Below are 25,873 nucleotides of genomic sequence, written 5' to 3' on the forward strand. Positions count from 1 at the left end.
GAGTGGCTGCACCAGTTTGCATTCCCACCAACAGTGCAAGAGTGTTCTCGTTTTTCCACATCCTCTCCAGCATCTATAGTCTCCTGATTTGTTCATTTTGGCCACTCTGTTCAGAGTATCTTTTTAAGGATATCTGAGAACAGCCTTGGAAGACAGAAAGTGTTTCCCTTCAGAGCAAAGGGCAGTTTTGCTTACAGCCTTGAAAAAATAGAGATTGTCTCCTATGGAACAAAGTACAGGTTTACTTGCTATTCTATGTAGTAAAGATAATGTTGGCCTTCAAAGCAAAGGGCATACATGCTTAATTCCCATTATAAAGGATTCACTTTCCCTAAGCCCAGAGTTCCTCTCCTCTGCAGCCCACTGTGTGGGCAGGGGTCACTTGGCTTTCTTCATGCTGCAGAATAAGAATTAGGGCTCAAGCAACTGGTGCAAGCACTGAAGCTGGCTATTGAATTGTAATGTCCTTTGTCTCTGACTCAGCATCCATTAACTAAGCAGGCTAACATGCTAAGTTTGTAAGTAGGGTAAAATACCAGAATCTTCACTGTTCTTCACAGTGATTACTATGCTGACTTCTTTCACCATAGATTAGGTTTACTTGTTGTTAAACTTCAACTATAAATGGAATTACATAGCACATACTCTTGAGTCTGGCTTCTTTTATCCAACATCACGTTTGTGAGATCCATTCATGTTATTACATGTAGGCACAGTTCTTTATTTCTCACAGTATTCCATGGTGTGAATATTTAAACTGTGTTTATTTTTTCTGCCAGTGATGAACATTGGGGCAGTTCCCAGTGTTAGCTATTAGGATTGTGCTGTTATAAACACTTCTTTGGACGTCTTTGTGAATACATGTATGCATTTCTGTTGGGTATATTCCCAGAACTGGATCAGAGGGTGTGCATAGATACTGCCAAACAATTGTCTAAAATTTTTGTATCAGGCTACTCTTCCACCATTGTGGTTTCTCTGTGTACTTTTCCACACTTGTTATTTTCCATCTTTTTAGTTTATCTGTTTTTTTTTTCAGACTGACATGCTTTCATTTTGCCATAACATGTACAAATAAATAGGCCAATGGTACCCTTCCAGTTTTACAGAGCAATCTCACAAGTATTTTTGCTGTTTAGGAAAAGCGATCTATCATTTGCTAGGTTGTTACCAGGGTAAATTGTCAAGATAATCAGGGCCACAAATTTTTTGTAGGTAATTTTCCCATGAAGACGACAATCTCTGAAGTCTTCAGCCTCTGACGAGACCAAGTTATTCAAATTGTATTTCTAAAGATACAGTTTTAACAGAAACAAGGTGAAAACTGTTGTGGATATTCACAGAATTCTCCATATTAAACAGGAAATAGATATATATTCTTCCAAGCGTTCCCTCAATTGAAAGCAAAACAAATCTATATGACTGAATCTTCCCAGTAAGCAGAAGCAGAGAAAGTAACAGGATTTTACTAAATATGAGTGAAATTAAGGGCACAGTAGTTAATCTTTCACATAAATAAGGTCACATGAAAACAAAAGAGAAAACACCCAACATGGCATTGTTTTTCTTTAAAAAGCCCTTGGGTAGGTAACAGAGCTAACACTTCAGCCACCTGCAATTCTCCCATCCCAGTCCTGAGAAAAGTAGCCCTTCTGTCACCACTCACAGAGCAAGCATCCCTTCCTTGCAGGTTCTCAGTCAACCCAGTCTTAATTCTAGGCCCTGCATTTCATTGGCAGTTTCTGCTCCTGGCCTTTAGTTCAGTTTTCCCTGCATGGGGCACCCATCACAACCTCTTTGGTTCTTTCATCCACTTTGAACAGGAAACACCTTTCTTTCCATCTAGACTGGTCTTCCCTTAAACCCTATAGGCATTGCTAAGGGAAGGAGGGGCTGGAAGCGTGCAGAGGGGCAGTAAGAGCTGTGGTAGTCTTCTTGACAGGACTCCAGTTCTGTCTCTGGAGAAGAAAAGAGAGCTAGATTAAACTAAAGAGCCTGCTTTTGCAGATGTGTCTGGGCTGACACTTTTTTTTTTAATGTTTTTGTTGAGGGTGAAGCTACCACTTTTAAAAAGAGGTAGGAGAGATATGAGAGAAAGAGACAAAGAGAAGGAAATGAGAAAGAGAAGACAAAGTGTACACTCACCGTGGCAACTGTGACACTTAATCATGTTGAAGGTGAAGGATGGAGGCAACTCACAGTCCCTAGATTTTATATGAATTCCCTGGGTGAGGCTGAGAAAGCCTGGTACTTTATCACCAAGGACATTATCATTATCCTCGTTATGTGAATAGGGTCTAACTCATCACCTCAACCACTTTCCTGACAGCCTGTAGGTTTCCTGAGTGGTGGTTGTGGTGGTAAGGAATTGGGGTCTTGTAGGGGAGGAATAGAAAGGTCTTTCATGGGCTGGCAGGAAACGTGGACCCACCACCAGTTCTGGAGATCAGTGTTTATCTAAAATCAGAAAGTGGAGCTGACAATGGTCTGGAAAATGTCCATCCAGCAGGCAACAGCCTGAGGGGGTGGGTATAGGCAGCAGTCGGTGACCAGAAGGGTAAGAAGAGCAATGGAGTTGCATAAATCACATAGACCAAGTGGCACACTGCTGTTTTCCCTGGGTTTTATTAATGCCCAGCAATTGTCCACAGGTGATGAGCAAAGTGAGTAAAACAGGCTCCTGAACATAGCTAGAAATCCAGGTGGTAGTGACCAGGCTAGAGGCCCTGGGAACAAACAAGCAGTGTAGATAAAAGCAGTGCAATTTATAATATCATTTGTTTGGCTTAGAAGAGTGTGAACCATGCCACATAGCCTGTGATGTTAATATGGAACTGCCATAAAGGTCTAATGTTAAAGTTGAGAGAACGAATGTTCAAAGGAAGGAAGATGCTGAAAGGTCAGCACATAAAGAGTAATGGGCATATCCAGTGCTGTTGCCAAAGCACAGGTCCAGCAGGAAATGGTAGGGGATCTTGTATGGGAGTATTTTCAAGGGTGAGGTTAACCACTTTGGAACTCAAGGAGATCTCTACTGGCTTCCTTATCTGGCCAAGTCTAGCTTTACGGGCTTTTTCATGCAATAGGTAGTATTCAAGTGGATTTGGCCAGAGGTCCTCTTTGATAATCTCAGCAATTCTGTCAGACTCTGGGAGGTTGTGGTCTGAAAACCAGGCAATGAAGCTGCAGATGATGTCTTGATTCTTATGACGTCTTGCTTGGAGTGGCAAGAGACATCACTTGGCTGGGAGTTCTAACCTCATATTCCTTGACAGTGAGCTTGTTTCTGCACTATGGGTTTCTTAGAAAGAACAACTTGAACTTGCAGCCCATCCTAGGGTATCTGAAGCCCTTCACCTCCATATTGGTTATGTACTTAAACATCTATGCTTCTTGGCCTCTAATCAGGGTGGACAGCTGTGGGTGGTTCCAAAAGGCCCTGACCTAGAAGCTGGGGATATTCTGAATGATGTAGTTCCTCTGCTCTAGGTAGTGTTGCCATACCTTCCCAAATTTGTGCTCCACCTGCAGTATGGCTCTGTCAGCCTGAGCATTCCGTGTCCATTTCTGGCTGGCTGGCCTCCACGGAGCTCATGTGGAGAGCCACATTCAGGGACCAGGGACCTCCCTTGACTTTCACCTAATTTACCACTTTGTTTTCCTCCATTGCTTCCATTTCTTCACCTCCTGGCTTCTCCTCCACCACTCCAGCCCTCTCTTCCTCACCCACTGCTCCTCAGAAGATGGCACACCTTTCAGTCTGTTTTCTTGGCCTTTGCCCGAGCCATCACTTCAGACCCCAGCCTCCATGTGCCATAGATCTCTAGGCCCTTGTCCCCACTAGGACCGTGTGGCTCTTTACACTAAAAGCCATTTTTCATGTTGCTTTCATTTACTCAGAGGCTGCTTCTAGGCCCTTCATGGGTCAGTCTCGTGATAGTCCATTTCCATAACCTGTGCCATCCTTTCTATTTCTGCCTCGCTAGTGTGTGTGTGATGTTATCACATGCTGGTTTTAAGTTGCATTTACCTCCTGTGTAACAAAGAAACTTTTCATGTGTTTTGATATCCTCTCCTTACGAGGTGTCTGAGTCTTCTCCCCATTTTTCTGTTGCGTATTCTGTATTTTTCATATTGATTTGTAGGAATCCTTTATGCATTCTAGATACAAGTCTCTTTAGAAACAGGTGTATTGCAAATGTCTCCTCCCTTTCTTAGTTGCTTTCCTCTATTTTAACTATGTCTTTGGATGAACGGAAGTTTTAAATTGTAACCTATTCCAATTTATCACTTTCCCCTTTTAGATTAGTGATTTTTATTTTCTGTTTAAGAAATCTTCCCTGTCCAGGATCTTTAACTTTTATACCTACAGTTGATCTGAAATTGGTTATTGTGAGTGATGTGATAGGAATCAAGATTCATTTTTCCATATAAATATTGAATTGACCAGACCCTGTTTATTGAGAAGACCATCACCTCCCCATGCATGGGTTTTTAAATGTTTGCATCAAAAATGGCATATGTCATTAGCCAGAGCTAGTCAGATGGCCTTGCCTAGCTTCACAAGGTCAGGTAAGTGCTATCGTCTAGGAAAAAAGAAACTAGAAGTACTGGTGAGCATTATATCACTCATCAAAGAGTATAACCTGAGTAATGTGTAAAATTAGCAGAGTTAGGCCAAAGAAAGAGAAAAAGTAAATGAGGAACATTAGAGGAGAAAAATGAAAAACAATAAAATATCAACCAAAGATTAACAATAAAATGAGGAAGAGACTAAGTAAACAGTATTTGGAATGAAAAATAGTCACAGTAGTGATTTAAAGAACTATCAGAGGGCATGTTGGAAAACATTATGCCAATGCATTTTCAAACCTGGATGAAATATATTATTTCACAGAATGTATTTCATTGACACTGACTGAAAGGCAGTAGAAAACCTAAACAGATGTAGAAACAATAAATAAGTTGAATCAAGAGTTTCAAAGTAATCTTTGCACAAAATAGCATGAGGCTGAAATGATGTTGAGACAAATACTACTATACCTACATAGTCTATTAAATACATAGTCTATTAAACATTAAATATTTATTGTGTGCCTGTGCTATGCCTGGCACACTTCTAGGCCCTTGGGGTATATTGGTAAACAGAACAAAGATTTCTTTCCTTTTGGAGTTTCTAACAGAGGAGAAAGACAATAAATAGCACTTAAACAGTAAAACATAATAGGAAGTAATGAGTACTATGGAAAAGAAACAAGAATTGAATAAGGGGAATGAGGGTTCTAGGAGTAGGGAGTGGGGAACAATAATTTTAAAAGGGGTGGTCAGAGGAAGCCTCATTGAAATGGTAAGATTTTGGCAAAGATTCAAAGACGAGAGACTTGGCTAGAGGATATTATAGAGAAAAGCATTCTAAGAAGAGAGAAGAGCTAAGCAGAGGCTGTAAGACAGGAGCATGCCTAGGGCATTCAAAGAATAACAAGGAGATCACTGTGACTGGAGCAGAGTGAATGAGAGAGGCCAAATCAAGTAGGGTCTCATAGGATATTGTAAGACTTGTGGCTTCTGCTCTTAGTGAGATGGAAAGCCACTTCAGAAATTTGAACAGAGGACTCAAAATCTGGCTTAGGTTTTGCATGGATTGTTTTAGGTCCTGGGTGAAGAATAGACTGGATGGGGGCAGTGGTAGATACAGGGAGATCTTTTAGAAGGCTATCCAAAGTAGTCCAGGTGAAAGAAATTTCTCAGACCAAGTGGTAGCAATGGAGGTGGATGGTGGGTGTAGTATGATGGTAATGCCAGCATGGTTTCATGATAAATTGGGTAGGGGAAATCAGACAAAGAAGTCAAAAATGACTCCATGGATTTTGACCTGAGTAGCTGGTAAGATAGACTTGCCAGAAGCAGAAAAGGGGAAGATCATGATGGAGCCGATCTCTACAGAAGAATCAGAAGTTTACTTTTGGATGAGTGGAGTTTAAAATGACTGTTAGACAACAGTTGAGATAGTAAGGATTAGAAATCTGAAACTCAGGTCTGTGACCGGGATACAGATTTGGGAATAAACAGCATACATGATATTTAAAGCCAGAGAGCTAGATGAAATCACCAAGGGTGTGAGTATTGATATACTAAGCCCTGGGGCCTCCAAAATTATAAGGTCAAGGAGAATAAGACTAAGGAGAGACCACTGAGGTAGGAGGGAATCAGAGTGTGCAGTGTGCTGGCAGCCTGATGCATAAAGGGAAGTGTTCAACTGTGTTCACATGTGTGACATGGTGATGACAGGTCAAATAAAATGAAGTCTGAGAATTGACCATTGGATTTTACAGCAAAAAGAATCACTGGTGACTCAGGAAGAGCACTTTCAGTGGAGTGAGGGGGCTGGAGTGGGTTTTAAGGGGAATGAGAGAAAAGAAATTTGAGACAGTGAACATTGACAATTCTTTTGAAGAATTTGCTCCAAAAGGAAATAAAGAAATGGGGTCATCACTTGACAAGAACAGTTTTGGAAGCGTGGGAGGGTGACAGCTTAGCTATAATGGGTTTAAGAGGAAATGTGAAGGGAGAAAGTGAAGGTAGCAAGTATACACAACTCTTGAGGAGTTGTGGTCTACAGAAGGGGGGTGAGAGCTGGTGGAGAAAGTAGGTCAATGAAAGTGTCTTTAAAATGGGGGAAAAGGAAGTATGTGTACGTGCTGATGTCAATGATTTGGTAGGGAGCAAAAAATGATGTAGGAGAGAGGAAGGAGAATCATTCGATGGATGCCCTTGAATAGATGAGATCAGATGGAATCTGGAGCCTAAGTGGAGAAGGTGGAGGACTTGGCTGTCGATGGGAGCATGGTAAGTTCACCTGTAGGAACTGCAGGAAGGCAAAGGATAAGGGTATGTATGCTGGTCAGTGGGTAGAAGTGGTGGAATCTATGAAGTTCTCTTCTGATTTCTTCAGTGTTATAAGTAAGGCAGAAAGCAAGATTATTAAAAGGATGAGGCAAGAGGCAGTGGGATTCTGAGAAGAGAGCTCTCAAGGTCATGGATTTGAAGTGAGTTACGTCAGCATGGTTGGGAATTTTTCTTCAGCCACATTCAGTGTACAGGCGCAGCATGAGTAAGCAGAGTTAGATTTAGAGCTGAAGCAAGAAGAGCAAGAAAATGATGACAATAATCGATCTTAGAATTGAAGCTGCAGGAATAGAGGACATACAGGGATGAGGGGCAGTGAACAGGTGGCCTGATCAATGCACTGGAAGACCCAGGGAATTGAGGTGTTGTTGGGCCAAGTACCAGAGTGCGCTGGAGGGATGCCACAGAGGTTGGGGAGTGGAACACAGAGGATTGGTCAGAATCTTACTCATCCTTCCAAATGGGGCTCAGATGAGGCAGATTGAGGATGAGGTCATTCCAGGTGGGGAGGTCAGTGAACCACGAGGCCAGGGTGTGAAGGATCACTGATGTGTATATTGAAGTGATGGAAAGATAAGGCCAGAGAGCAGTGAGAAAGAGCCAGGAGCTAAAATCACTGAGAAATGAGGGGGGTATGACCTGGGGATCATGACCTGGGCATGAACGCAGGGCATTAGGCGATCTAAAGTGATGACAGGAGATTTAAAGCTGGGCCTGTATTCTAGGGCCAAGGTTAATTACATAGCAATGCCACCTTTGCTGAAAGCAGTTAGTGGGAAAGCAGATGCTTTTAGAATTTCATATTAATGTCACAGACCCTGTATTTCACTATTTTTCTCAGAGTGCCTAGAAGAAGGTTACACATATAGGATCTGATAAAAAATAAGCAACGTGTATTTTTTTTTTTTTTTTAATTAGAAAGTGAATGGTGACTATACTGGGTTTAGGGTGAATGGTAATTTCTCTTGGGGTCTTTCATTCTGTTTGAGTCCTAGAGGATGGACTAGAAACTACTGAAGAGAACAAAATAGGATTTTAAGTTGGGGCTTGAAACATTCTGGCTATATGTATGTGTATATATATTTATATATATATTTATATATATGTAATATAATATATATAATATATACATAACATAAATATATATTTACTTTTTTTTAGATTTATATATGTGTATATATATATTTTAGAAAGGGATACATATATATATTACATATTTTAGAAAGGGGGAACATATATATTATATACACATATATTTTAGAAAGGGGGAATATATATATATATATATTAGAAAGGGGGAATAAAGAAAGATAATACAAAATATATGAACTGTCTAGTCAACCAGAAGCAGAAATAGAAATGTGAAAAGAGAGGAAGAGGGAAGAGGGGAGAGATAGAGAAAGAAAAAGGGAAGAAAGAAAAGAAAAATGAGGAAATAAAGAAGGATGGCTTCTTGGGAGAGGTCCATAGTAGCCACAATTCTGCACAGCATAGAATTGTGAAGTGTTTAAATTCTCTGGGAAACAGAAAAAAAAAAAAAAAAAAACCATGATCTTTTAATGGATAAACTTAATATAAGATGAATGAAGAGAGCCTGTGAATTGTGTAGTCTTAATTCCCTTTGACTCTTCAAATCCTGTTGAGCAGTTCTTCCTTGCTTTGAAAGGGATCTCCCTTGACTTAAATTCTTTAAGCAAGTATGTTTGTATAATTTGGCACGCAGAGCCATGGTTCCTTGGGCTGGGCCACCCAGGGTAGAACGTTGAGGACCTCAATCTGGTGTTACTTACTTAAGACCAGAAAGAATGCTGGTAGACAAGTGAAGGAGATACACTTTGTTACTTTCCTCAGTTTCCCATAGAAAGCCCATGAAACTGTGTTTGCAGAAGGAATTGGTGAAAAAGAGGCTTTGAGTGATTAACCAAGTAGCTTTACAGCTGCAGTCATCTCTCTACAGCCCCTTGGAAAAAGTATATAAATAGAAGTGGAATGAAAATATTTTAGTTACCAGAGAGTGGGTAATGATTTACCCTGGGAAAGTCAATAATTGTGATTTAATCATGTGCTAGGAATATAGCACTCAGAAAGAGCAAATATGCATGATGGTGCCTGATAAAACCGTAAGGGGCTGAAAGTCTCTGTAGGGTGCTGGTCTGGCGTGGTGGAGCCAGATAGCAGGGGTGACTGTGACCAGCCTACAGATGTAAAGAGCCACTTAAAAAATTGAAAAAAGTGGTATAAAACATTACATAAAATATGTTTGTAATATCTAAATGCTAAACATAATCATTTTAACTTAATTGGGATGAAACTAATGATTAAAAATAAGGAAGCTGATACTATAGCAAATCAATAAAATTAATTTATGAAAATTTGAAATATGGGATCTTTTTTAAAAAAAATAGCATGACCTTGAAAAACAAAGTGCATCACGGTGTCATCATTACAGGAGCATATTTTTTGAGCCAACTTTTCCAGCTGCTTGAAAAGATTCTTTTAGACTCTGTACTAGTTACAGAATGGTGAACAGAATTTTGTTCTAATGCCTGTTTTCTTCTCAGCTGTCATTTTGGAACAATCTCTTTTTTTAATCAGTTTTTTTCTTTAGAAATAACAGTGTTTTTGTGTTTTGGTGCATTATATTTTCACTGAACCCTCTGCGCTAGGCACTGTCATTAGCCCCATTTTACAGATATGATGACTGAGGTGCAGAAATAAGAAGTAATTTGCTCATGAACACTTAGTAAATGGCAAAGTCAGGAATCAGGCAGTCAGATCCATAAGTTCTTCCTCTTAAACACTGCAGGGTACATCCTGAGACTTTCTAGGCCTCAATTTTCTCGTGGTGGTTGTGTCAAATAAGATAAGGAGCTCAGGTGGTGGAGGGTTGGGGATGGGGATGAGGTTGATTTTGTCTTTATCTGTTTCTGTATTGTTTCACTTGTTAAAATGAACATGAATTAGTCCTGCATTTTTGTAATCAAGTAAAACAATTTTAACGCCTATAAGAGTGCCTGGGATAGACAGGCACCCAATAAAGTTGTTGCTATTATGTCTGAAAGCAAAGTCCTAGAGTTTCCACTTGACTTAATAGGGATTTGTTAGCTCCGGAAGCTTGGTTGTGAAGGAAAGAAATAAGATAGGGCAATAGGTAGAGAAGAATTCAGGTTAGAGGTTTTTATTTTCCAATAGAAGGGCTTGTACATCCTGAAGTGAGGGGTGGGGAGGGCAGGAGGGACAGCAAATTGGTGTGAGTGTGCCGATAGAGTGAAGTCCCAAGGAACAGGGGAGGGGGATAGTTCTGGAACCCTTTACCTTGAAAAACGTTAATATGACTTCACTGTTGGTAGATAAGCCCCATTTTATAAGCTTGCTGAGGTTATAAAAATAACAAGATCATTTTGGAAAATGAGAAAGGAATGAAAAGAACGCTATGGTTTTATTTATCTACCTGGTTCTGGGCAATGTGAGAATAGGTTTTCTGAAGAGGAGCCAACAGTTTATTTTTCCATTTGTGGGTTACAATGGTAACATGATTGTTGGCAAAAGAACATCTTTTCAAGTGGCTTCCCTTGGTGTAGGTCAGCAGGGTAACAAGAGGAGGTATTTCTGCAGCTGGGAGAAAGGTTCAGAACCATCTTCCTGGAATCTCATTTCAGAGTCTAAAATAGATGTGAAATACTGTGCTATTTGGGAATTGGGGGCCTATTCCTTCTAAGCACATCTGCTGGTAGCTGTTGAAATTCAAATAAATTCAAATAAAGTCCAAGTAATGCTCATATTATACTTATGGATTTCAAGGAGTGTTTAAAAAACACACCTCCAGAAAACCTACACTGTAGTCACTGATGTTGATGAAGACACAATATGAAAGCCTTGCTTTTTGGCCAACCATGGTTTTTCTGAGTCTGAACCACAACATTTAATCTCTTAAAAACACCCCTTTCTCCCTATCTGAGTCACTTTTCAACTGAGATTCATTTTCATTTGCAAAATTTTAAATATGAACTCTATCCAACAGTTGTGGGTTTTGATTTTGATCATTCTGCAGCCTTCAGTAGTTGAAATGAGGTTGCTAGACTATTGAAGTCAGAAAGCCAGGACTGAATAGATGCATTTTTCCTCTTTGCCTTTTCTCCAGTAAATGACAGTTTTCATTTGGGTGCTGTGACTAAGGGAAATTGGTATATCTATTTATTTACACACAATTCCATTTTATAAAGAAATCAGGGCCTCTTTAAAAAGGCAAACACAGGGAGCACCTGGGTGGCTCATTCGGTTGAGCATTTGACTCTTGATTTCAGCTCAGGTCATGATCCCAGAGTCTTGGGATCAAGCCCTGTGTTGGGTTCCATGCTGAGCATGGAGCTTGCTTAAGATTCTGTCTTTCCCTCTTGCCCTCTCCCCCATTCTCTCCCCCTCTCTCTCTCAAATAAAAAATTAAACAAAAAAAAAAAGCAAGTATAGGACAGAAAAATATGGGAATTTCTCAATGAGGGAGTTCTCATTGAACTGTAACTCTCTGTAAGGAAATGTGATCTACGAAATGTATTGAAGGAAGTAGAAGAACCATTTTAAGGTTGTTTTTCTATCTTTTTCTAAGTAGTTGAAATTTTGAATACAATTTCAAGTGGAATATTCCTATGTCATTACCTGAGAGCTTAATGTTAGAAGTAGATACCATACCAAGTATATTACATGAATTCACTCCTTTAGTTTAAACCTCATAATTACCCAATGGAGTATTATTATTTCCATCTTATAGGTGAAGGTATCCAAGGATTAAAAATGAGTAATTTGCCCAAAGTCATACAGTTGAGTCAGGATTGAAACCCATGTCTGTTATTCCTGGTTATTAACTCATAATCCAAATTATGTCTGTTATATGGAATCCAGTAAAGGAGAAGATAAAGGACAATAAAAAGAAATCAAAATGTATTAGGAGTTAGAATAAATGTCTTAATTTTTTACATGTGAATTTATTTGTCTAAATCCAGGCAAACTTTTGAAAAAAGTATTACGGTAAAAATAAAGTATCTGGAAGGAGGAAGACAAACAGGATACCAAGAGCCCAGAACAAGGTTCCATAGACAAAGGTGTGGCAAAAATCGCATACACTTGATTTTCAAGATGTGATGCTTGCATTCTCCAGCACCTTTTGGAAACATGGTTTCTGTAAGGTTCTGGTACAGTGAAAGATCCTTCCTCTAGGAAACCTAATAACTTGCCATTTGACACTGATATTCCTGTTCTCTTCTACTCTGTGCTTTCATCTATATGGTGAAAAATATAGTAGGTGTTAGAATCCATAATGTTCAACAACTACTATTGTTCAACTACTAGTATAGTTGCTTCCTGCTTCCTCCCCCATTTTATTTACAGAAAAATATTATCCACGATTCCACTATTCCACGTCAATAGTGACTGTGAGTTTTGTCTTCTTCAGTATGCACAGTAAGTGGAATTATTACTGGGCTCCCCTCCGTCATTAAATAGGAACAATTTTTTCCAGTTTTTATAATTATACCTCTAATGCCTATATAGTACTCTGTTGAGTTTATAAAGTATAATTTATATCGGGTATTTGGCTTGTTTTCAGTTTTTGCTTTTATAAATATCCTTCTGAGAATATTAATTGTACATTATGTATTTTTAATATAATGCAAGTATATATTCGATCATATATTCATGATATACTTGTTAATATATATAATATACATACATTTCTTCATAAGTGAATTGTATGTTTATATACATTGACCATTTATCTCCTGAGGTTTTAGTTTTTGAAGATTTGAATAAGTTCTTAATTATGTATGCCAACTTCTTTTTTATCATAATCAATACAAATGTTTCGCAATTGTGTTTCTCTTAATCGAGTTAGTTTTTTATTTTATATTTATTTTATATTATTTTCTTGCTTGATTTTTTGAGCCATTTATTTTTTCATTTACAATTCCATTATTGTAATAAACTCTTCAAAGATAATATCCCTCTAAAGATTTCAAAAATATTTTATTCTTTGTTTTCCTAGCTTTGCTAAGAGTTAAAGCAAATACTTGACTCTCTAATCCACTAGGGGCTTACTCTGGTGTGTAGTATAAGAGCTGATCCAAATCATGTTTTGCTTTGTGTTGGTTAACCAGTTATTCTGGGAGTTACTAAAGTATAATTAGGCAAACATTAAATAATTACTATTTTCCCCAATTTTATGATACTTGTAAACTAGATTCATTTCTGTATGGTCCACACTGCTTTGATTATTTAATAATTTAAGCAGTATGCTTTGTTTTAGATTTCCTAGGACCTAGATCAGCATTATATTCATGGTTTCTTTGTTAGTGTGGGATTTTAATATTTAACAAATAGTAAATAACTGTACTTGCTGAAATTGGTTTTCCTACATGATAATACGGTATATATCTCAATTTGTTCATCTTGTTTTATACATTCCAGAAGAGCTTTGTAGTTTTCTTTGCATATGGCTCGTAAAATCCATTGTAATTTTTTTAAAAGGTTTATTTTATTTTGAGAAAGAGAGAGGGAGCACAAATGGGGAAAGAGCTGAGAGAGAGAGGAGGAGAGGGAATCCCAAGCAGGCTCCACACTGTCCGCACAGAGCCTGATGTGGGACTCGAACTCATGAACCATGAGATCATGGCCTGAGCCGAAATCAAGAGTTAGATGCTTAACTGACTGAACCACTTCAGTGCCCCATGCAATTTTCTTTATAAGTGTTCTAGGCGATTCTAAGTTTATCCTCCCTCCTGTTTGTTTTGTTTTATTTTGCTATTTTTTAAAAAAGATTTTTTTATTGTTTATTTTTTGAGAAAGAGACAAAGAGAGCATGAGTGGGAGAGGGGTAGAGAAAGAAGGAGACACAGAATCTGAAGCAGGCTCCAGGCTCTGAGCTGTCAGCACAGAGCCCCACACGGGGCTGGAAACCATGAACTGTGAGATAATGACCTGAACCAAAGTTGGACCCTTAACCAACTGAGCCATCCAGGTGCCCCGACATTTTGCTATTTTTAATAGAATTTCTTCCCTTGTTATTATATTACTAAGCTGGCACTTAACATCATAAAGCTCCTAATTTTGGTAAATTCATTATAAACCTAGTCACTCTGATAAACTCATATAGGCCAATAAATTTAAACAGATTTCTTAGGATTTCTAGATATGTGATGCTTTCTGCAAATAACCACAGTTTTATCTCACCCTTTAATATATCATTCCATTGGCACAAAGTAAATACACACTAAATGGAGTTGTCATTCTTTGTGTATTGAAAGAGCATTAGGCTGGAGAGTCCAGAAATTCGAATTCTACTTTCATATCCTCAACTAAGAAAGCCATCTATGAAGCACCTTGTCTGGGTCAGGCACCCTGCTAGGCACTTTACATATGCCATCTTGCCTAAGTCTTAGAATAAGCCTACAGAGTATATATATAATTAAATATCAGAAATGAGGAAACTAAAGTTTTGCAAGTGTAGTAGGACAAAGCTGGCCTATGCTAGGCCAAACAAGCAGTAAGAAATGGAACACCCAAGTACCCAACTGTGGAGGTCTGTGTATGAGTGGCCGTGGGCCTGTAACCTGGAGTTCTTGACCTGGCAGGTTTATCACTCCCTGAGGGCTGTATTGACCACTGACCTTTAGTTAAGGGTCTGTGAGGAAGTAGGGAGGCATGGAGAAGCTGCATCAGCTCACTTTCATCCTTATCTTGTAAATATACTTCACACTTCCTGCTTCTGGGTCACAGTAAACTTGTATGAAAACAGTCCTGAAGGAAGTCTGTGTTCCCCTGCTCACCAGTCTTGCACACCCTCCCCTCTTCCCCCATTAGCCCTTTGAGGTCTGGCTTAGCTCAGTGAGTTGAGTAATTTCTCCAAAGTCATATAAATAGTGAGTGATGGAGTCAGTGGCTTGCTCAATAGCCAGTGCTTTCTCCATTCTCCCAGTGATGTCTACACCCATGATGTAGTTCAGGAGGTTCATTTCACCTCTCAGTACTGTAATTTCCTCATCTGTACAATGAAAGAGTCAGACAAATGGTCCAGTTTTTACAGGCTGGACAACAACCCTGTTGATAAATGCATTTACTTCTCTTCAAGATGGCAAATTTCTCAAAGTCAGAGACTGTACTTTCCACAATCTTGAATCAGTGTTATTGCTTTGCATGTAACAAGTGTCTAGTGAATACTAGACAGGATGAATGAATGATCAGTTGATCAATCAGTCAAATGAAATAATCTTAGTGCTTTTCTCACAGGACATTTTCAATGCTGGGACATAAGGGGCAAAAAATATTTTACATTTCAACTGTGGAATCTTTTATAAAGACTGTGTTTGTCATTAGTCTCTTCACAAGAAGATGCTTAGCCAGGGTCATCTTGTTTTCATCTGAAAAGAACAAAGAATTGACGTTAGGAAGGCTGGAAGCCTAGGAAGGATCAAGGTGGGAGCTGTGGAAGGTAGACTTTTCTCTCATAAAGCTGTTTGGGTTTGCTCTTTGTGCTGCTCTTACAACAACAATATGAAAAAAAATTGTGACTATTCAAATTTAACCAAATTAGAGCCTATCCAAAGCCAGTTTTGGATAAATGTAATTGAATAAATGACAAACTGTGGGGAGTATGCCTTAACATCTCTGTTTGGGCATATGATAGAGAACTACTAAGTCTTAAGTTCCTGTCTTTTTAGTGCACCCTCAGAAGATATAATCACTTCTGCGTTAATATTCTCTTTTTATGCCAAAAAAAAAAAAAAAAATCCAAAGGAGGATACACAGCTCTTGGGAGGCAAACAATCTGTAGATTTTGTAATTACTAGTTTTAAACTTAAAATTTCATTGAAGGGGTGCCTGGGAGGCTCAGTCAGTTGAGTGGCCAACTCTTGATTTTAACTCAGGTCATGATCCCAGGGTCGTGGGATTGAGCCCCATGTCAGGCTCCATGCTGAGTGTGAAGCCTACTTAAGATGCTCTCTCTCCTCCTCATTCTTGATCACTGTCTCTAAAAAAATTATAATAACTATATAATTATAATTTAATATTATATATATATAAAAAATAAAATCTCATTGAAGACACTAGTTGACATTTCTAAATATTTACATCCAAAACCTTTTGAGCAGCTATCCCAATAGCCTTCCTGCTCTCTCTGCCATCCCCAGCCAAAAAGGGTAGGGAGGGAAGACTTGTACTGACACTAGTTAAAAAGGTTATTTTTGGGGGGGTACCTGAATGGCTCATCTGGTTAAGCGTTGGACTCTTGGTTTCTGCTAAGGTCATGTTCTTGCAGTTTCATGAGTTCAAGCCCCGTGTTGGGCTCTGTGCTGACAGCGTGGAGCCTGCTTGGGGTTCTCTCTCTGTCTCTCTCAAAACAAATAAACAAACTTAAAAAAAAAAAGGTTATTTGGGGGATGAAAACAGGAATTTGCCGCATGCACAAGCATCTGGCTTTGTCTCCTGAGCTTCACAAAGACCAGCATCATATTGAGACTATAACATTATTGTTCTCCAAACCTAAAAGAAATATCTGGGAGAAATTAAACATTTTTTGTTGAAAATTATTTAGAATGTCAAATAGGTTTTAACTAAGTTTTCATATAAAAGGAAGCATAGGGAGGAAAAGCTAATGAGTCAAACTTTTTTCTTGAGCCACAGTATTTGCAGGGAGAGAAAACCTGACATAAACCAAGAAGGGCTTTTGTAACATGGCTATAAAGGAGAATGACGCAGACCACAGCAGCAGGTCAGTGCTGCCCTGGTAAAGACCATCAGTGGTGCTTTCCTTATCCTTTATTTCCTTACCCTTTGTTAGCCAAAATATCTGTGTTCAAGTGCAACCTGAATAACAGGCAGTAAAGGCACAAATGTCTTTCCTTTCGGGTTTTTGTTGTTTTGTTTACCACTTTTTAATAGTTCTTAGCTTAATTGTCCCAGAATAGGAAAAGGTAAACACATTAATTAAATTTTGGTAATAGCTTATTCAGTGTAGATATTTTTTACCTTCTCTGTGTTATTTCAGTTTGCAAGAGAAGGCACTAGGCTCAGTTGTAGAAAATGCCATGGCAACCGGAGCTGAGGTGGTCCTGAATTCTCTAGACTGTGTTTCAGGGTTCCTAGTGGTGTTTTACAGTTCTGTGCAAGGGGAGATATGAAAGAAGAATAAAGCCTTTCCACCTAAATAAACTTGGTCTTAATATTTTGCCTTTGACTTAAAATGATCCGGCTCCCCTGGCTGACTGTGATGGGACAGGTCCTCTGTATTTATTCAAGTTAAATTTCATACAAGCCCTTAAATTGTAGGAGTTTAACCATATTCTCTAAAAGAGGGCCTGAACAACGTGAACCTAATCCAAGTACGCTTCTCCAGTAACATCTGACTCCTTAGCCCTCCTAATCTGTCATGTGCCTCACTGTGTCACTCCCACCCACAGGAGACTGAGCACTAGCTCTGGACGACTAATTGCTAGAGGTAAAACGCTCTTAAGTGTGGTTTCAACGGTTTTTAATTTTGAAAGGAAGCTAGTACCACTTGATGATTTCTAGCCTCTGGTAGTAAATCAGGAAAGAAAACCATTTTTTAACATTGTCCCTAAAGTCTTGGAATAAGATGGAACTGGGAAATTTTCTAGTGCTTTTTTTTGGCAACCACAGGGATGTGCTTCCAGGGGGTCTCACGGGAAGAAACTGATAGCTCTCAGAGTAGGGATTGCCTTTGTATTTAACGGTTCTTTTTGTAAGGAATATTAATCTCTGAGAAATGATTAAACAGATTGATAGAATCTAACATACTAAGTGCATTCCATTTAGGTGAACTTGGAATGTCAGCACGTATTGATTTATAATGAACATCCAAGCTGTGCTTGATTTGCCTAGTGTAGAGTGTTAAGGACAAAATAAGTTCCAATTTAATATAATTTCTTATTTATATTTAGTCAAACAATAAAATGCAACATTAAACTTATCCCTAACTATGTATATTATAGTTCTTGACATAGCAATTGCTATGGGTTTTGTGTTTACATATCATATATTTTTTTCTGAAACAAATAACTTGCAGTGTGTTCTTTCTATCCTTGTTAGGAGAAATTAAAGAAACTACAAATATAAACACTCCACTTGTACTCTGTTTTTAATTTTGACTCCCTCTATGGACACTTTGAGTTTTCATTCTGAAACACAACTTGGTCCATGTCTTTACAGAAAAAGTCCAAATCCTTAGTATGCTGCACAAGACCCTTTACCAGCCAGCCATGGCCACAACAACCTATTGAATCCATATCAGTCTCCCACTCAAAATGTCTGGTGTCTCCATGTTCAGGTATTTCAGCCACCATTCCCCTTTGTTTATTACACAACCTATATGTATTAGTCTAACAGTTTTCAATATTATAAGATTTCTTTTTCATACAGGGGGAAAATTATTCCTTACATTACCATGTTGGAGTTACTAAATCCACTGAAAAGACTTGGTATCTTTGGTGAAATACCAGGTAGTGTCTAACTCTGGATGTCACTACCCTCTACAAGAGACATTGTCAATAAAATTTCAGTATTTTTGTAATGACTTTGGCTTTGATCACAAAAGCCAAATTTTATATTTCTCTCTGTGTTAAGATTGCTCTTTATCAATAATCTTTTATTTAAAGTTGATATTTGTTGGAGAAATTTGAAAAAAAGGAAGAAAGAAAACTATCCATATTTCAGGAGATGGTTTAGATGGTTTATATTATCATTTTGATGTGCCTCCTTCAAATATTTTTCTGTCTGTATATATTTTCTTATAAAACTAAGGTCATAATACACATCTTCTTGTGTAACTTGCTTTAAAAAAAAACTTAACACCATATTACAAACATCTTTATAAGTAAAAATTCATCTTCTGTATTCCTTTATATGAAAATACAGTAACTTATTTAACCAATTCCTAATTATTAGGTATTTAGATTCCTTGAAATATTTTCTTGTTATATACAGTGAACATCCTTGAGGTAAAATCTTTACCCACTCCTCAGTTATTACCTCAGGATACATTTTTTTAGGAGTGGAATCAGTGAGTCACATTTTATTTATCTAATTAGGCAACACATGCAACACGTACAAAAACTCAAAAGGAACAATAGGATATTCAGTGAAAAGTAAGCCAGAAGCACCTACTTAAGGTAGGTAGTTTCTATTTATTTTTCCATAAATATTTCATGCATTTATAAACTTCTATAAATCCTTTAGTATGCATATTAAGAAACTAGTAAAATGGTTTCAGTAGTAAACTTTTGTAATTTAATATGCTAAATAAGCAAAGGCACAAAACTTTGTACAACAAGGCCGCATTGAATTATTTCAGTTGTGTACAATTAGTTAACTTAGATTTTACTTTTATGTACTATATCACTACCATGATATTTTTATCTTCATTAGGCACTTAAAAATAAGTTAAAACACACTCAAGAGCAGAAAGAATAATATAACAAATCCCCAAGTACCCAACTAGTATGATTATAATAAACAATGTCCAGTTTTTCTCCATAAAAGGTTTTAACTTATTTACTCTTAGCTGCTAAATGAAATTTATACTACCTTCAATTTTGTATTGTTGAATTTTATAGCTGCTATATTCAAGGTTGTATGTACATCTTTTTAACAAGAGTAATTTGGTGATAGGAATGGAAAATGATAGGAAACATAAGGCACAGTAACTTTTGTTGCAGTATGACAAGAAGCTTTATCTAGCACGGGGATGCCAAGCTACTCAGTGTAGCATCCTGGTTCAGTGTGTTTGGAAGAGTTATGAGAACACGTCTAGGCTCTGTGCGGGAAAGCACTAGAATTAATTAGTGATGTCTAGCAAAGGAAAGGAAGGAATTTGCTATGTAATTTGGTGCCATGTAATTTGGTGATTTCTGTGCCATGTAATTTGGTGATTCTGCTTTAGCTTATGTGCATAGCAGCATGTTTTCCTTTTGTTGAGTAGCCATAAAAACCAATTTGGTTTAATTAAAAGGTGATGAGACATTTCTTTTGACCTATAGATTCCCAAAGCCTGCTTTTATGTTGACAACTTTCTTTGACAATAAGTTGCTCTTTAGGACGCCTGGGGGGCTCAGTCATTTGAGCATCCAACTCTTGATTTTGGCTCAGGTCATGGTCCCACAGTTGTGGGATCGAGCCATGTGTTGGGCTCTGCACTGAGCATGAACCCTGCTGGAGATTCTCTCTCTGCCTTTCTTCCCCTCTCCCATGCTTGCACACACACTCTAAACGTTTTTAGAAAAAGAAAAGTAGTTGCTTTTTTGAAATGAACTCAGTGGTGCTGGTACATGTGTAAAAAGGATGCTGCCACACCATCATTGGGGCATTTGTTCTTAGAAGCAGGAAAGGATGGGGCACCTGGGTGGCTCAGTCAGTTAAGCATCTGACTTCGCGTAGGTCATGATCTCATGGTTTGTGGGTTCGAGCCCTGTGTTGGGCTCTGTGCTGATAGCTCAGAGCCTGGAGCCTGTTTGAGATTCTGTGTCTCCCTCTCTCTCTGCCCACCCCCCTGCTCACACTCTTGTCTCTCTCTCTTAAAAATAAACATCAAAAAAATTTTTTTAAAAAAGAAGCAGGAGAGGATGGTATTTGTCACATTGCTCTACCTGGCTCCAGGCAGGACCATGAATCTGTTGAAGTTCCCAGTGTGGTTTGTGGTCATGGAACAGCGAAGCTAATTGACCCACAATAAATCAGACTCCAAATCTTATTCTTAATGCCAATTTAAACTTACTGAGCTAACCAGCCACAACAAAGTACATTTAAAAACCATGAAGTATATCAAGTTTTTGAGAACTACTGTTTCAGGAACCAATAGAATGGTAAGTTTAGAAAGCATCTTAGAGGTAATGGAGACAAAGCGTAGGCAAACTACATCCCATAGGCCAAATCCAGCCCCCGGCCTGTTCTTGTAAATCAAGTTGTACTGGAATACAGCCAGGCCCATCTGTTTATGTATTGTCTATAGCTGCTTTTACATTACAAGAGCAGAGTTGAGTAGTTGTGACAGATTATATGGACCACAAAGCCTAAAACATTACTCTCTGGCTCTTTATAGAAAAGGTTTGCCAACCTCATTTATACCAGCCTTTTTGTTTTAGAGATGTAGAGAGTAGGAATCACATAGGTTGTGTAAGTTGAGAAAACAGCTGGCTGAATTCCCCAAATCCCCACTGTCAGGATCCAGGGTTACACTCCCTTAAGGTTTCTGTAAGAGCGAGAGCATTTTCATATCTTCTGGAAGCTCTACTCTTCCTCCTGAGGCAGGACATCACTCCCTCCTCCACCATCTAATGTGCTACTGCAGTAAGGGCAGAAAGAAAACTCCTCTGTACTCATATGATGCTTCATACATTCCTTGCTAAATTTGAATCATCTACTTTTCCACTAGAGTATGATTTTGTTGCACATAGAAACCATGCCATATTAGTCTTGGTAACCCAGATGCCTAACGTAGATGACAGAATAGATGTCTAACAACTATTTGTTCATCAATACCTCCAATTGTTCACTTATTCCTTTGGTACCTCATCTGCTTTTGTGGCTATTTTTAAATAAACTTCAACTACTGTGAAGATAAAATGCAAACGTTGTGATTTATAATTTTCTATCCCTGAGCAAGCACTTCCCCATCCCTAGTCTTCCAGCAATAGGAGATGTCCAAATCCAAACACTGTGATAGGAAGGTAACATACTGGGGCACCTGGGTGGCTCAGTCAGTTAAATATCTGACTCTCAGTTTCATCTCAGGTCATGATCTCATGGTTTCCTGAGTTCGAGCCCTGCATTGGGCTGATGTGCGGAGGCTGCTTGGGATTCTCATTCTCTCTCTCTCTCTCTCTCTCTCCCCTCCCCTCCCCTCCCCTCCCCTCCCCTCCCCGTCTCTACCTCTTCCCTGCTCATGCTGTCTCTCTCTCTCAAAATAAATAAATAAACTTAAAAAAAATTTTAAATGAAGGTGACAAATCTCAAATCTTTTCACTGCACCTGCTAAGTAATGGCCCCAAGCCTCAGAGCCAATCTTGACCTGTATTCCTGGCAAATAGACAAGAACCTGATGTAAGTCAAGGGCAATAAAAATGAACAAGAGAGATGAAAGACCACTAGAATCAACTGGACGTGTTGATTGTGCATGGATGTTGAGAGTCTATGACTCCCCAGTTCTGTCAAGTTTCAGAATGTGGGAGGAAGAGCACATTGGGTGAGGGAGGTGTGTGTGGTCAGAGAGTAAAGGGAGTGGCTGGAGGTAGATATGGTACAGTCAAGTGGGGACACTCAGTAGGCAGAGGGTATATGAATCTGGAGCTTTGGTGTTAAATCTGGGTTTAGATGAAGTCATTGAAAGAGTAGATAGAGATTAAGAGAGCAAGCAGAAGGATTAGGAGCAGAAGCTGAAATAAAGACCAGGAAAAGTAAAGATTGAACAAAGTAAGAGGAACTCTCCCTGAGAAGGATCACAGGGAGATGTGGGAGGAAGACAAAAGCGTGGTGTCCCAGAAGCCTAGGGCGGAGAGGAGAAGAAATGTCAAGTAAAAAAAAAAAAGAGCAAAAATGTATATAATGCTTTGGATTTAGTGATTTGGAGGTCTCTGATAACTTTGTTGAGAGCAATTTTAGTGGAGGAGTGGGCTTCAAAGCCAGATTCAGTGGGTTGAAAAGTTAATGAGGGGTGGAGAAGAGATGTTGCATAGATTTCACTCTTAAGATGCTAAAGAGAAATTTGAGAGAAAAAAGGGAGAAATTAGATGGTTATTGGAAAGTGAGTTTACATTCCATTACATGGTTGGCATTTTTGGCTAATTGTTTAAAGAGAATCTACCAGGCATCAGGATCATAGAGGGGAAAGTATATAAAAGGTGGAAAAGGAGACATCACCAAGAGGGAGAAGAATTTATCTGTATGAGCTTAGGTCTCTTCATACGTAAATGGAAATAATATTTTAGATGTTGAAGGTTTAAATTTAAATTTCTTCTTTAAGTTTTTATTTATTTATTTTGACAGAGAGAGAGAAAGAGTGAGAGTGCCAGCAGGGTATGGGTGGAGGTAGACAGAGAAAGAGAATCCCAAGCAGACTCTGCACTGTTAGCACAGGGCCCAACTCAGGTCTTGAACCCATGAACCACGAGACCATGACCTGAACAACCAAAGTCAGATGCTTAACTAACTGAGTCACCCAGGCACCCCAAATGAAGTAACATAATTAAAAACATTTTGAAAGTAACAAAATCTAAAATAGATTACTCTTTGTCTTATTAACTCCAGTTTATTACCTTAATTCAGTACCTAAGATTAGTCTTAGTGACTTAGAATCCAGTTATAATTAAGCTTGTCACTGCAGCTCAGAAAACAGGGCGCAAGTCCCTTCTGACAATTGGGTATATATATTCTGATGCTTTGAATGTCAGATCACGTGTGTATGTAAGAACACTTAACATAAGAGCTAACCTCTTAAGTGTATATGGTATAGTATTATTGACGATAGGTACAATGTTGTACAACATCTCTAGAACATATTCATCTTGCTTCACTGAAACTTTATGGGAGTTGATTGGCAACTCCCCATTTCTTCCTCCCTCCAGATCCTGACCACCATCATTCCACTTTTTGACTGTATGGATTTAACTATATTTTAGATACCTCATATAAGTGGAATGGTGCAGTATTAGTCTTTCTGTGACTGACTTATTTCACTTAGTATAATGTATTCAGCGTTTACCCATGTTGTTATATATGGTAGAATTTCCTTCTTTTTAAGGCTAACTGATATTCCATTGTATGTATATACCACATTTTCTTTACCCATTCATCCCTCCATCTTTATCCATTCATGCATCAACAGACATCTGGGTTGTTTCCATATCCTGACTAGGGTGAATGATGCTGTAATGAAGGTGGGAGTGCTAATATCTTTGAGATCTCTATTTCAGGTCTTTAGTAAAAATACCCAGGAATATGATTGCTATATCATATCCAGGTAACTTTTTGAATTCAGCTCATCAAATTAAGCCCCGTATACAAAGTGAATCTGAGGTCCTACTGTAGTGCACATGTACAGGGCACTGTCGATGGATGTTTTGTAGATACCAGTGTCTCGATCAGTAGGCTGAGAGGTAGGGGTTATAAGCCTAGTAATGCCCAGGAAAAGTAAGTATGGGATGACTTTGGGGACCAGATCCAATTTCAGTTGGTTAAGATTCCTCATCTTCTGGGAACTAGATGGTGAAGACATTATATGCAGAAATGATCACAGCTAGAGTTTGGTGAAACTCTTGTGCTCAATTTTCTGTGATGTACAAGTTAGTTCTGGGCTGTGGTATCATGAAGTAAAATTAAAAAGACAAAATTGAAGTCATATTCTTTAAAATTTTTTTTTTAATTTTTATTTTTGAGAGAAACAGAGTGTGAGCAGGGGATGGGCAGAGAGAGAGGGAGACACAAATCTGAAGCAGGCTCCAGGTTCTGAGCTGTCAGCACAGGCTTGAACTTCCAAACTGTGAGATCAAGACCTGAGCTGAAGGCCGACACTTAACCGACAGAGTCACCCAGATGCTCCTCAAAGTCATAGTGGCATAACTCCTGGTGAGAGAACCAGGAAGGAGAGCTTGATTGTGGGAGCATTTCCTAAGGAGTTGAATACAGATTGAAGTGACATAGAAACTACATGATTATTGAAAATGTTTTACCAAGTTCCATTTTTCCTCATTACACAAATTCAATTGAATACATCTGAACAAGAGTTCTAAAAATACTAATGATATTCTACCCACTAATTATTTTCTTCCTTAGAATGAATGAGTTGTAACAGAAGCAAGCAACATAGTTAGTAAACTTCATTACTGTTTATTTTCATTTTTTCATTTATATGTTCACTTATTTATATCCTGTCTCCTTCACAAAGGAGCTGAACTGTTGCTACTCATTTTATGTGGTTTTATTCATAATTGATTACCCAGGAGATCCTACTTCTCTTGGAAATGAAATTTATGTTAATCTTAGTATTTTTGCCTTCAAAGTTTGACTTACATAGTAAATCACAATTTCTTGTGAAAGAACAACAGAAGAATATCCAAGTTCTCCAAATCCTTCACAAATTGCTTTAGGATACATCTATAAATCCCAAGGTGAGTTACACTCCCATGTCTGTTGGGAGTGGTGTTGGGGGTGGTGATTAGAAAACAAAACAACCCCAACAATAAATGACCAGCAAATCCTACCATCAGTGATGATGGGAAACTAAAGATCAGTGTTCGTGTTGGGGATTTTGGTGATGGGAATTGTGGCAATTGTCAACCGTCTCTCAATCCTCCCTTGTATCCTCTGTCTGCTCCAACCTTTACTTTGCTCCATGGTAGGCAGATCACCCTGTCTGTGGTTAGTTTTCAAGATCCCGGAGGTTAATTCTGAACTGGAGCACAATTCTACCTGATTTGGTCTTCGTTCTGGTCTGGTGTCTCTACCCCCTGCCCCATATTCTCTTATGAATATTTAAGAAAGAGATGTACTCTTATGAATGTTTCTTGGGGCACCTGGGTGGCTCAGTCCATTAAGCATTTGACTCTTGATTTCAGCTCAGGTCATGATCTCACTGTGAGTTTGAGCCCTACATTGGACTGTGCACTAGCAATGTAGAGCCTGCTTAGGATTCTCGCTTTCCCTCTCTCTTTGCCACTCCTCTGCTTGCGTGCACTCTTGCTCTCTCTCACTCAAAATAAACTTAAAAAAATCTTTTTTAAAAAAAGAGAACAGTTTCTATTTAACAGAACCAAAACACTTGACTTGCTTGTTAGTGATTAACCAACAGCACTGAGTCAGTCACTCCCAGGCATACCACCAGAAACGAACGTTTAGCAGATCAGAACCCCAGAACGGTGACAATCTTTTCAGATAGAAATGGCTTCAAAGCTGCTATTGTTTTGCTTGGTTGGTT

The 25,873-nt window shown here is 38.6% G+C and overlaps 2 protein-coding genes across 5 annotated transcripts in view; one reads left to right on the forward strand and one right to left on the reverse strand.

Moving 5' to 3' along the window:
- Positions 1-25,873, forward strand: part of ACYP2 (acylphosphatase 2) — a 274,964-nt gene that overhangs the window by 224,039 nt on the left and 25,052 nt on the right. The window lies entirely within an intron of this gene.
- TSPYL6 (TSPY like 6) lies at positions 2,389-24,175 on the reverse strand. Its single transcript, XM_027072045.2, is given in 5 exon segments — positions 2,389-3,219; positions 3,221-3,556; positions 3,558-3,764; positions 3,766-3,863; positions 23,984-24,175. Coding segments are annotated over 5 exon segments (1,152 nt in total). The 3' UTR covers positions 2,389-2,900.

Source organism: Acinonyx jubatus, chromosome A3, assembly GCF_027475565.1.
Source record: "Acinonyx jubatus isolate Ajub_Pintada_27869175 chromosome A3, VMU_Ajub_asm_v1.0, whole genome shotgun sequence".
Classification (NCBI taxonomy): Eukaryota; Metazoa; Chordata; class Mammalia; order Carnivora; family Felidae; genus Acinonyx; species Acinonyx jubatus.